General features: G+C 38.0%; 1 protein-coding gene across 6 annotated transcripts in view; it reads right to left on the bottom strand.

Moving 5' to 3' along the window:
- CARMIL1 (capping protein regulator and myosin 1 linker 1) overlaps window positions 1-12,951 on the bottom strand; it is a 173,275-nt gene that overhangs the window by 39,139 nt on the left and 121,185 nt on the right. For all 6 annotated transcript variants that reach the window (XM_048938948.1, XM_048938950.1, XM_048938947.1 and 3 more), the window contains 5 exons: window positions 9,956-10,049; window positions 7,734-7,832; window positions 5,293-5,421; window positions 4,923-5,054; window positions 1,229-1,404 (listed from right to left, as the gene is read on the bottom strand). In XM_048938948.1, coding sequence (XP_048794905.1) covers window positions 1,229-1,404; window positions 4,923-5,054; window positions 5,293-5,421; window positions 7,734-7,832; window positions 9,956-10,049 — 630 coding nt within the window. The remainder of the gene's footprint in view (window positions 1-1,228; window positions 1,405-4,922; window positions 5,055-5,292; window positions 5,422-7,733; window positions 7,833-9,955; window positions 10,050-12,951) is intronic.

The following is a 12,951-nucleotide window of genomic DNA, read 5'->3' as shown; positions in this document are numbered from 1 at the left end:
AAGATTTTTATGCACAGTTGGAATTGTTTTGGAACAAAAAACAGCAAATTCTGTCTGGGGCTAACATTTCTACTGAAGAAGGCCTGGGGAAGAAAGGTAAGAAAGTCCTTCAGAAGGTGAAGCAATGCAAGAGAGGTGTAATAGGGACCAAGCCACAGTGCGCAAAGAATGAGAGTGGAGATCTTCCTCTGTAATCTTAATATCATTTTAAAATAATATAAAGTAGGAAGGGTTACTGTGTGACATCCTTGCCTCACTGACAGTCTCAGCTTCTAGAAGTAGAAAGGGAGAAGGAGCAGGGCACTATGACTGTCTTTGGGCAGATTTGTTAGATAGGATTAAAGTGAAGAAAAATCACTCCCTGAGACATTTTAAACACTGAAGGCATAGCTAAAGTATTTAACACCTGTTCCTGCCAATTTTCCTGCACCAGCGAAACTAAACTCAAAGTCTTACTGTTTTTAAAAATAAGCATCTCCTTCTCTTCTGCAAGTATATCAGCACCACAATGTAAATTGATATGCTTTTCTATCAGATAGAAAGGATTTCTGAGCCAAGTGATGGCAACGGCAAAGCTTGAAGTGCAGGCTAACCATGCTATATGGCTTAAAAATATACATGGTATATATTTAATGTGAAAATAAATATACATTAGAAAGTCAAGTAAAAGCTTCTTCTCTCTCTCAGGAATTAGAAGTTGTTTAAGGTAACTCTTTCTGCTCCAGGTTTGTGGTTTGAATACCCAAGTTTCCAGCTTGAGTTATGTCTGTCTGCTGTGCACAAATTGCACATGAAAGATTTAAAGTGATTGCTACAGCCACAGGGCAAGACCAAATGTAGCAACAGGTGAAGCACTGTCAATACTAAAAGTAAACAAGTGCAATTTTCTTCTATTACAGTAATTAAGTGCTACCTGAGGACATCAGTAGGTTAAAAAAATATACCAGTCATGAAAATATTATTTGTGCACCATAAACCAGAAGTCTTATTAAAGAAAACTGAAACACATGCATTAATGGTCAAGTTAATATCCCTGTAGATTCCAAATATTTGAATTTCCTGAACTATGTTCACTGGAGGCTTAGAACAATTTCCTGCTCCTTGAATGCCTTAATATAGTTTCTTGTAAGTCATCAGAGCACTCAAAAAATCCTCTACTACACAAACACACACAAAATAACAGTCCTTTCTAAACTCTGTAACTGATTTTGTTTGTCTTTTCAAGTACCTGATTTTATTGAGGATATCAATTCCAGATTGCTCCAGAAGGACATTTTTCACAAAAGTGCGTGGGATGGAAATCTTCTCAGTGCTAGCTTCAATCAGGTCTTCACGGATATGAGCTTTCTTCATTACATTTGGGCAAAGATTTTCTGCTGCATCCACCATGGATTCAAGGAGAGTCTGCAGCACAGTAAGTAAAAGCTAATGTCAGGTATGGAGGCTTAAATTAGTTGCAGATCACACCATTATTCTGTTGCATAACACTATGATACCTTTAGACTTACAATTTTTCTTCCTATACTCAAATCCATTTTGCAATCCAGTTGCAATAAAAAAGCTTTTTAAAAAAGAAAGCTTAGGAAAAACAACATACTAGCTTTGAAAACTGCCTGTAAATGTACTTCTTCACATCTTCAAATCCAAAACATTCGCATTTCTGTGTGCTCAATTGTAAAATAACAAGAAATTACCCTTACACAGCTGGCATTACACTCCCCACCCCTACATACTGCAGGAGTGGAGGCAGCTCTGCAGCAACAGCCTTTGCACAAACCTCTGCCCTGAACTGGCAGCTTTCAGAGTGCTCCAGACCTGCCTGCTCTTTTTCAAAAGGGAAACCAGTACACAAAGGAGACTCACAAGAACTGGGTGTGCTACACAGGCATATAACCGAAAACTAAAATGTAGCTAGAAGTATGATTTGCAAGGAAGGTAAAACTTTTAATGCATGGATCTCACTTACACACATGGAAGTTCACAGTGATGCACTAAGCAATTATTTTTATTTTTAAATGACTGATCAAAGAAACAAACCAGGAGAGAACAATGGAAACAAGATCATGTAACTTTTCAACCCCCTCAACTTTTCTGAAGGCCTCCTCTGGTGATAAAGTCAACTTCTCAGGCTTTTTTTTTTTTTTTTTTTTAAATCTTTTATATGTTCCTCAATGAAACCGTGTCATGAAGCACCTTTCAACTGTATTGGATTTATCAATATTCTGTGTATTGTCTGTGCTTGTGAGAAAAGGAGATAATGGTTTTAATCCAATTTTATAAACCATGAATAAATCCAGCTCTGACTGGAAGATACAAAGAGTGCTCACTGCACAGAATGACAAAATCATGAAGATTGGAAAAGACCTCTAAGATCCCTAATCCAACCATCAGCTCATCCCCACTGTGCCCGCTAAGCACGTCCCTCAGTGCCACATCCACATGTTCCTTGAACTCCTCCAGGGATGGTAACTCCACCACCTCCCTGGGCAGCCTGTGCTACTGCCCAATAAACTCAGCATAACCTAAGCATATTTTGGGCCACAATACTAATGAAGAGCCTTTCTAGCCCTTGTGGCCATATCCATACAGAAGATGAAGAACTTAGTATTGAACTAAGTACAATACTAACAAGAATTACTCATATATTAATTCTTTTTGCAAAGCAGTGTCTAGTCAGTCTTGAAAATCACACTGCAGCAGAATGGAAATAAGGACAAACAGTTCAAACGCCGATTCTGTCCTTATAAAAAAATCTTCTCTTGCTTAAGCACCACTTGTCTTGCCTACAGGTTTCTCTTTGGCTTTTGCTGACTGAATAAGCCATCTCTGGGTTCCATGTCAACAGTGACACCAGCAGGAGAACAGAAATGCAAGAGTAATGCTACAATTTCTCCTTTGACCAAACTCAACACACTCTAAGATGGCACTTGTCCTTATTCTACTTCTCCCTTCACTTCTCTTCCATTCTTACAGATAAATCAACTATTATTTACGTGAAAAGTTCTTCTTGACTTTAATCAATTTCCAATCACACTTTTCCAGAACAAAGCTATCTGCTCAATGTGGAAGCTAAAAAATTAAAACTCCATTACAGCATATACAATGTTTTTACTCCTCAATATTATGAAGTAAAAGTACTTATATGAACTCCCTTATCTAGCTTCCACATAATGCTCTGAATTGGCCTAAATAAGTGGAAGAAAAAAAAAATCCTAATCCACATTCAATATTTTCTGCACCATGTAAAGCTCTTCACATCACCATATAGTTTAAAAGAAAACCTTTTAGCCCTGAGTGTAAAATTAATACAAACAGGCATTACTTTATAGAAAGAGCATTATGACCTAAGAGTCTTTTGTAAGGCACTTAAACTTTGCTGTAGAAGTCATAAGAATAAATGAAAAAAGCTTAGAATGGTAGTGCTAAAGTGCCTTTTGCTGTAAATGCGTAAAAACAAACAGAAGACCCATCAAGACAATCTTATTCCAGGAGCAATATACAACACTCCAAACACTAAAAAGTATTTATTTTCCTTCTCTAGGACTCTTCAAAATGCACAGGACTTATTTAAGTGTGCGAGCTGTATGCAAAGGGTGACCTCTTAACATCTGTCCCAGTAACAGCCCAGAAGCTACACTGGGAAGAATCCTGTAGCTAAATCACTTTCATGCCCACAGAAATTAAAGATGTGAAAGAAAATCTTTGCCTTATTTCAATACAGTGCAGGAAGGGGGAAAAAATGCTGAAAAATCAGCACCATTTTCTTCTTCATTAACTTTCTAATTTATAAAAAGTAATTAGTAATGTGGTATTATTAGTGTTCTTTATTACATTCCCACTGACTAAAGCATTTTCATGTTGATTCAACTGAACAGTTCAATCTGCACTTCTGGATTCTTCCATGATCTGAATAATGCAAAACACAGGCAGATAGCTTAGTCAAACCTAAGTTGCTTTGAATTGTTTCAGAACCTTGTTTTTAGATTCATCAGCTTCCAGAAGATCCTGTAAGCTCCTCAAATTGCCCCAACCTACCTTGTTGGACAGATGCCTTTGCACATTCTGTATAAATGACTCTTTTTTATTTATTACACAGTAAGACATAACTGAACATAGAGATTACTGCAAAAGTGCTGCCTGAACTTACAGTTAAGAGTATTTAAGTATTTACAGATCAATTATGTCTACTTCAAGAATTGAGATTTAATGGAAGCTTGTGAAAGGATTTCCTGTGAAGCTGCCTGTAGAAATTCTTGAGGCACTTTCAATATACACAAGTTATCCAAACCCAACAGCATAAGTGGAAATTCTGCATCAGGTTCAAAGTAGTTACTGGGATAAAAATTCTGCAATGGAGCCTACAGAAAAGCAGCTTTCGTTCCAGTGGAATACCTTAAATTAAGAGCACTTCTCTCCAGGGCATAAGAATTTCTACAGTGCTTTTTAGACACCTTTATTAAAGGCCTAAGGAACAATCGATAACTCTTCCCGTCCTAGAAGATTCCCAAAAGAGACACATGGTGCCTGTGGTTTTTTCATAGAATCAAGGACTGGCTTGGGTTGGAAAGGACCTCAAGGATCATCAGGTTCCAAATCCCTGCACAAGCAGGTCTGCCAGCTGCTAGATCAAGTACTAGGTCAACTTCTATGTCAGGAAAAATTCCATTTGATATAGACATGATATGCTCCTTCTGCTACTGCAAGCACTAAAGTCATTTTTTCATTCCAACTGGGCAAGTAGCCAGATAATAAAGCACAAAGTTGTAAGAAACTAATAACTAAAAGATAACTTGTGTACAATTATACTGGGAAGTTAAAAAACAACCATAACTGGGTGGCATATTTGCATTTTTAAATATCAGCAGACCTCAGACATTAATTATTCCTGCACATGAGAGATGGTAGAACAGCCACCCACAGACCTTAAGCTGCTCATCCACAACCCTTGTGACTTCTCCAGCCATGGATTCAAGCGTCTCTTGGATTGGATTGGGGAGTGAACCATTTGCTCCCGCCCAAGCAGCTCCGCCAAGGTGGTACAGGTTTGGTAAAAGCTGTAAGACAGAAAGAATATCTTCAGAAAGCAGGCTCTTTGCTACCTGTCTTCAAATCTGAACACACAGGAGGAAACTTCTCTGCTAAACTAAAGAATTTATAAATATCATCTGAAGCTGATCGTATAAAGAAAACATGAACTTGTGACACAGTGTTATCATAACCCCCCAAAAGGAGAAGGCTGCAAGCACATGTTGAACTACGCTCAGTATTATCAGTTTGCTGAGAAAGACTTACTGTTTTGGAGTTCTTGGCATCTCGCATAAGCCTTTCTGCAGATTTAACATCTTCCTGTACAGCATCCACACCACAGTTTCTTAAGGAGTTGAGATGATCTTGCACTTTAACACATATCCTGTCAATCATCTACTTGAACAAAGGAAAGAAAAAAGACAAAACATCAGGATGCTGCTCAAATGCAAACTGAATTCAGTCCAGGTAGCAAATCAATACTATCATGATGAGATCTGAAGTGAAAATATAAAGATCTGGAAATGCACGATCAATGCTCAGAGGGTTTATCAGTGCTACAGAAAGAAAGCACTGTAACTCTTAAAGACACACCCAGATGCCAGAAAAATAAATCATTTGTCATTAAAAAATATATTGCTTAGCGTATTTCTCCCACAGTTACCTGTGGGATAAATACAAATAAACAAGAAGTTACCCATTTTAGGCTTTGTTTTGCTTTTCAGAGCAGCTTTAATGCTGAAATTCTTGCTACATATAAGCCTTAGCTTTGATGGTTTGCAAATTGTTAAGAAGTTCACACAGTTAAAGAAAACTCTGACACAATCCAAACATCAACAGAGGTTTTACCTACCTAAGCAAAATAGTATTGTGTAGGCTTTGGGGGGGTTTCTTTCACAATATTGATATTCCTAGTTGCAGGGGAACTAGGAATGCCAAAGCAAAAGTTTCCATCAGATCTTTCACAGTGAGATAAAATGAACTTCATCTGCATTGATATCACATTTCATTCAACATGCTGCGAGGCTGAGGCAGATGGTTTATCTGTATCCTTACAAGGACCACAGAACGGCTGACATATTGTCAGCTTTGATTAAGAAAGACATAGTAGAGGCATATAATAGCTAAAAAGTATTTATTGGCCTGCACAGTATTCAGTAGAATTGTCTATTTGACATTTCAAAGAAAGAGCACATGTGTTATCAACATATCAAGCCTCAAGTTCTAACATCTTATATCATTATCGATGAGAAGTGAAATAATTTCACAGCATGCTCCTGTTCTATTCCACATTACTCTTTCTCTTGAAAGGGTTTTGAGTGGTTTTTTTTTTTTTTTTTGTGGAAGGACAAAAAGCTAATTAATTATCAGGTAGTAGAAACTCTCACTGGGACAGCTGGACTGAAAAAAAATATATACACTCTGGGAATAATAATGTATTTCCACGATACTAGGATACAGGACCTTTTCCAGCTCTCTTTTAAAACTGTTTTTGAAATCCATCCCCACAATGCACAATTTAATATAGAAATGAGTATTTTTCTCTACTTCTGAAATAAAAATAAATTTTATTTACTGAATCCTGATATGCATGTGAAATTATTAACACAGGATAAAAGCTGGCTGGAACAGATAAATGCGTAAAGTAAAATGATGCTGCTCTTGCAGCTTTTAGTGCCCATACATCTCCAAGTACCATTTTCTCTGTCGAGAGGTTATAATATAATTTCAGCCTGCAAATAAAATTTTGTCCCATTAACTTTTAACGATGCAGGTAGAAAAAAGCTACTTGGAATTTAAATTCACCAAAAAAAATGCAGACAACAGAGAAACATCACTGACTCAGCTGAAGAGCAAAATAAGTATTCTTCTCCTGTTTGCTGGAGTCTTCCATTTGAATGAGAACACAACTAGTGCAAGTAAATTTAAAGCAAAGGCTGTGACAGGTTTTATTTTGTTTACATCACCTTGTTTTTGTGGTGTACTGGAGCTGATAACAGCCCTGAGAAGTACTGGTAAGAAACGTATTAGAACAGAGAGAATGGTGAGAACCACAATTCTAGTAGTTCTTTCAAGTAGTTCTTTCAGTAGTTCAAATTCTAGTAGTTCTTTCAATAGAAGAGCAAACAAAAACAAAAAAACACAATCCCCTACAAGAAGACCATGTCCTGTTTCAGCAAACTTAGATAGTGAAACTTCCCAGCTTCCAGCAGTATTTTGGACTGTGTCAGGTCACCTTTTCAGCAGTCCACAATTTAGAGTGCAGAGGTCCACGTTCCATTGCTCCCTACATCTAAGTAAAGTCTCCCAAGATGCTTGAAATTCTGAATGTCTAAGGTAGATGATGACTTGCTCTCTGGTGGTATCAAAGGGCATGCTTACATGCTAGCTTCAGTGTTATGTAGAGATATTGAGACTCAGACACCGGAAGTGACATAGCCTTACAATGATGCCAGTCACATTGATAAGAGCTGGCTGGAAAGGTTAGACTTCAGAGCACAAATTTACTAAGCCATTTCTGGTTCCAACAGCAGTTTACACAGAGACTTCTTAGTGTTTTTAAGACCCACCTCTTCCAAAAATAGCACCATTGATCTCGCTTATTTCCCACAAGACACATTCTGCTTCAAGCTATTCTGATGGAAGAGCAAGAGAATTCTGCCTCCATCCAGACATTAAAATCAGAGAAGTACCAGTTAGGAACTCACCTGCTGAGTGGTACTAGTAACAATGCCTTGCTGTAACCGATATGCTTGCTCCTGTAGGTACTTTCTGGTCTCATGATTACGAAGCAAGTAGTTTTCTATCTAAAAAAACAAAGCTAGATTAGGAAACTGATTTGCCTCTCTACGGTATTTGCTTTCAATATTGCCACTGTATCTAACAGTAAAAATTGCTTCAGTATAATTTTGTTTGTTATCTACAAACCTTATTCTGTATGTCTCAGTGCTGGATAATCACATTGGCATGTATCCATTCAGTCAGCAGCAAAATATCACTAAAAACTGGTTTTGCCTGAGTTATTAATCTCTTTGGAGAATTTAGTAACTTTTAATGACAAAAAAAGTAGACACAGGTCTTAGAAATATATAAAGGGAATCTATCCTTAAAGTATTGTAGAGACCAGGACAAGAAAGCTAATAGACTTAGATTCAGTTGGCTCACTGTAAAAATGTGGATTTAAACAGCTGTGTGGATTTCAGAGAAGATAAGTTATCTAAAAGCGCGTAAGTGATGCAGGAGCCTCAGTTCAGAAGTTACACTGAGCTAACGAGCCCACAAGTGCTGTTCAGAAAAAACTGATTTCTACCTACAGCTGCTGGTCACAGCTCACTGCAACTTTCACCAGTAGTTACTACCTACCCTCAGTCAGCTTAATAGAATATGAAATAAGCCCTTAACTTGGCTCTGTCAAACTTAGTCAAGTCCAAAACCCTGCAAGTAAACACTGCTTAAGGTCCAGAAAGAAACCTCTTAACCTGCATCACAGGCAAGAACTGGAACAGTCTGACCATGTCCCTTAATGAGGCCCTCAATAATAAAGCAGAGTTTATCAAGCTCATCCACAGTGTAAGTAAAGCATACTGTAGAGATACCGTTCCATCTGGTGCTGGATCAGGTCCAGGAGCACTCTTATGTTCAAGCTGCAGTGCACTGAAGCTTGTGGGCCCTCCTGAGATGCCAACAAGCCAGTTGAGATGTCCCTTCACTGTTCCATAGCACAGTTTGTGTGCTGTTCCTGCTTGCACAGGATTAGTAGCCTTCACAGCACTACTTCAGAAACTTTCACTTTTTTTTTTTCTTTGCAAGAGAATTGCCTGATACTGTATAAACAAAGCTTGAACAACACAAGTTTAAAGAAACTGAGGGCTAGTGTTAGCAACTTCAAAATTAATAAAAGTACTCTTTGAACATAATGCCTAATTAACACACAGAATTAATGATATTTTTTGAGAGATACATTTATCATTTCAGATATGAAATTATCTACAATTACATTAAACAAGATGTAAAAAATACAGCCTCCTGAATGATTCAGACTTTTTAAGGAAAAACTTACATCATTTACATGCATCAAAGAAAAAAGGGCCTAACTACCAGCACTTTTCCCTTTGAGAATCTCTTTAATGAACATTTCTTTACTAATAAGGATCATAGCTATTGCTTTTTAATCGTAAATCTCTGTAATATCTACTCATATGGATTCTGTGATCCTACTCTGGTGGAGGGAAAACTACTCATTAAAGACTCACGAAGCATGTGTTTTCCAATAGAGCAGAAGGCTTACTTGGAGCTTGAAAAATTTACTGTATTAAAACTCATCTGAGAGTTGTATAGCCCATGCAAGTGGAACAGCTACAGATACTATCAACACCATCTACATCCAAAAGAACACAGTGCAGTTGTTAGTTTATGGCAACACAGTGTGTTAACTTTATATGCATGATATAAAACACATGCAGTAAATGTTTTTATTCTCCCCCAAATTTAAGAGCATTCTTTGTCTTGTATGGTGCTGACTGCACTTTTTATGCGACAGGAAAAAAATGTCTACCACTAATTCTGCGCACAAAGAAATACAAAGAAAAAAAACAGATATGAAAAACAACAACAACAAACAGAAAACACGAGTTTCAGACTCTCCTTTCCACACTTAGAAGAAATAAAAAACCCAGATCACACTGGTTTGGTTATGACTTTTCAATACATGCCAATGCATTGCACCACACATTGGAACAGAAAGTTTTACATGCTCTTGCAGCACTTGATTATCACACATATACTCATGCAAATCAAACATTCAGTGAAATTATCCAAGAAGTCTTATTCAATCATGCAGAAAATCACTGTCACTTAAAAAAAAACCAAACAAAAAAACCAACCATGTTTAATTGTCTTTATTTCTGTAAGTGGTTGGTATGGGCAATACCTTTTGCAGTGCCTCTTCCGTTTTCTCAGGGTTTGTTTTCAGTGCTTGGGAAGCATCATTCATAGGTATAGGCATGAATCTCAAAGTATAATTTCTAAAGAAAAATTAATATACATATATATTAGTAAAACTTAATCTAATTACTGTGTCTCTTTACTGAGTATAAATTAGAAGGGAGAGAGAAGATGTATCCAGTCTGTCTGTAGAAGGCACTAAGACAATATTTTTTACATTTTTAAGTGGAATAATTGGAGGGGCAAACATGCTTCTTCTTTCTGCTTATTCTTTGACACTAAATGGAGGTGGAGATTTCAAAGAACACAAAATGCAGCTAAATGACCAATGCCCAGTTGCTGCCAAGGACTATGCTGTTCTTTGTGCCTTTGTTCACAAGGTAGGATTACTTTTTCCTATATCAAAACAGAACAGTTTCAGTGCCTACTGGCAATTCTATCAGATCTAAGCCTAAACGGAAATGTTCAGTGACAGATAAGACAGTGACCAAGCAAATAGGTTTTGAAAATTCAGTATTTAACAGCTTCGTGTGTTTATAACTATTTGAAGACACTTGCTGAATTATTAATAAAAACTGACAAAACAAGTGTGGCTTCTCCACACTGATCTACGCAAACAATTACTCCCTGCATTTTGCTTATTTGTTTGCAAAATATTTCCATAGCTACATCCATCTGCTGCAACACAAGAATAGAGTTTTATCTCAAGTCAAAATCGCATTTAAACTCTAAGAACATAATTTGGCTAGCATTACAGTAAAATTTAAAATGTAACATGCAGTGGTATCACCATGCGCCTTTTGATTTCAATAAAAGGGTGAAAAAGAGCAGAAAGTTCTTAAAAATCAGCAAAGAAATTATTCTGCCTATTTCCAATTAGTCTTCTTTTCCCGCAAACATCTCTTCCTCCTCCTTCAGCTGTCTGCAAACATCCTGCTAACCATCTGTTTCTATTCCATTCAGAGCTCCATAAATATGTTCAGAGTCCTCTATTTACGAGCACCTTACAGTTGACAGTTTCAGCTGAGCCTAATTCATTGACTTCACCAGAACCAACCCTCAGTAAATGCACTAATTCAAACAGCAGATCACAGAACAGGATCATAGAATATACCTTGGTGGAAGAGACTCACAGGGATCACCAAGCCCAGATAGGCTCCACACAGGAACACTCAAAATTCAAACCCTATGTCTGAGAGAGGTGTCCAAACATGTCCCTGAACTCCAGCCCCAGGCAGCATGTTCTGCCCTATGCTGCAGACCCTTTCCTGACCCCCAGCTGCCCTCCCCTGACGCAGCTCCATGCCGTTCCCTAGGGCCCTGTCACTGTCACACAGAGCAGAGCTCAGCGCTGCCCCTCCGCTCCCTGTGAGGAGCTCCAGCTGCCATTCAGGCCCCCTGAAATACCTCAAGGGTATTTCAGGGGGTAAAACCTCGTGCATTCAAACGCACCTTCAGCATTTGTGGTGTTTAAACCAGACCTCCATGCTGTCTGCCCCAGCAGGACCATGCCTGGTATTACAGCAGAGCAGGTGTCTGCCCATAGCCCATGATGTGGATATCTTAATTACGGTGAAACCCCAGTATTCTTTCATTTCCTATTCCAAGTGAAATGTAACTGTCTGAAGGACAGTGCTCTTTTTAACCACCTATCCTACTGATTCCTCACTGATACAACCTAATATTTTCCACTGAATGCCTGTGCAAGGCTTCCGTTTCTCTTTCCTAACATGAACACAGTGTGTGGCATCAGCAGTAGTCACCCACATGTGCCAGCAAGAAAGCAGCTGTGTGGAACTTTGCTGCCTGCCCACGTTAGCCCACAGCAAATGTCAGAGAGAGGTAATTACAGAACTTGCTGATTGCCTGATTACTACCTGGCAGGTGGGGTATTTATTTAGTTAAAAAGAAACAAAGGTAGATTTCCAAGGATCTCTGCAGCTGTTTGACATTTAATACATCACATTAATTGAAATCTATAATTGCTAGCTCTCATGCCAGTAATTATATGCTAAATTCAATTTGTCAAAGGCTTAGTGCTCTGTCCATCTCTCTCTCTCACTGAAAGAGGGGAAATGAAAGACAAGGAGATTTCATGGACACGCAGTCAGAGAGGTAGAACATTCAAAGACCACTACCCAAGGAAAGCTCCTTTGGACAGACAGCAATATACTGGAACGCTAGCCTATCTGCATCTAAAAATTAACTACCTCTTAGAGATAAACATCAAGAATTTAAAGCTTAATTTCCATTTCAATCATTACAGCAATGTTTAACCATTTTTCTGCTTCCTGAAATACTCCTCCATTCTTTTTCTTTATATTCCATTTTTCTCATAATGGAATACATTTCTCTATCAAATCAATAATCCAGCAACATCATAATACACCAATGCTCTCAGCAAAACATCTACATTTCAAAGAGGCACTCAGAGATTAGAGAGAATCTCTCAAACTTCTCTCTCTTCCTTTACATACATCATACAACAACATAAACCCATTACTTCTCCTATAGTAACTTCTGCTCCATTCATGACATACACTCACTGCTGCAGAATGATTTTACCCTTTTTGTCCTTCTTAAAGGTACAATCCAGTAATGTCATGTCTCCTGAAATGACACCTTTAGAGGGCTACAGAAATCTTTTCCAGCACCTCACATCAGCTGGCCGGGATACCCCTGTTATAACATTGTTATTGGCCAAGCTCCTGGAATTCCCTGCTAGGACCAACATTTCCACAAAACTTCAAGTATATGAAGAAAAACTGAGAGGAGGAGGGAAAAAAAAACAACAACAAAAAAAAAAACCACCAAAACAACCAAAAAAGCAATGTTCAGATTACCTAAGCCTGTTTAAAAGTTTGCAATCCCTCCCTGTCTCATCCATTCTCCTCCTCAGCCTCATCACACTATGAGGACCTAGTTTCCTTCTCTTTTGTGGATTGGTATATGATTATTTTTTATAAGAACAAAAACCAAAAC

This window comes from Lagopus muta, chromosome 3, assembly GCF_023343835.1.
Source record: "Lagopus muta isolate bLagMut1 chromosome 3, bLagMut1 primary, whole genome shotgun sequence".
In the NCBI taxonomy this organism is placed as follows: Eukaryota; Metazoa; Chordata; class Aves; order Galliformes; family Phasianidae; genus Lagopus; species Lagopus muta.
The sequence above is the reverse complement of the archived record's forward strand: the minus strand, read 5'-3'. Positions and strand labels throughout refer to the sequence as shown.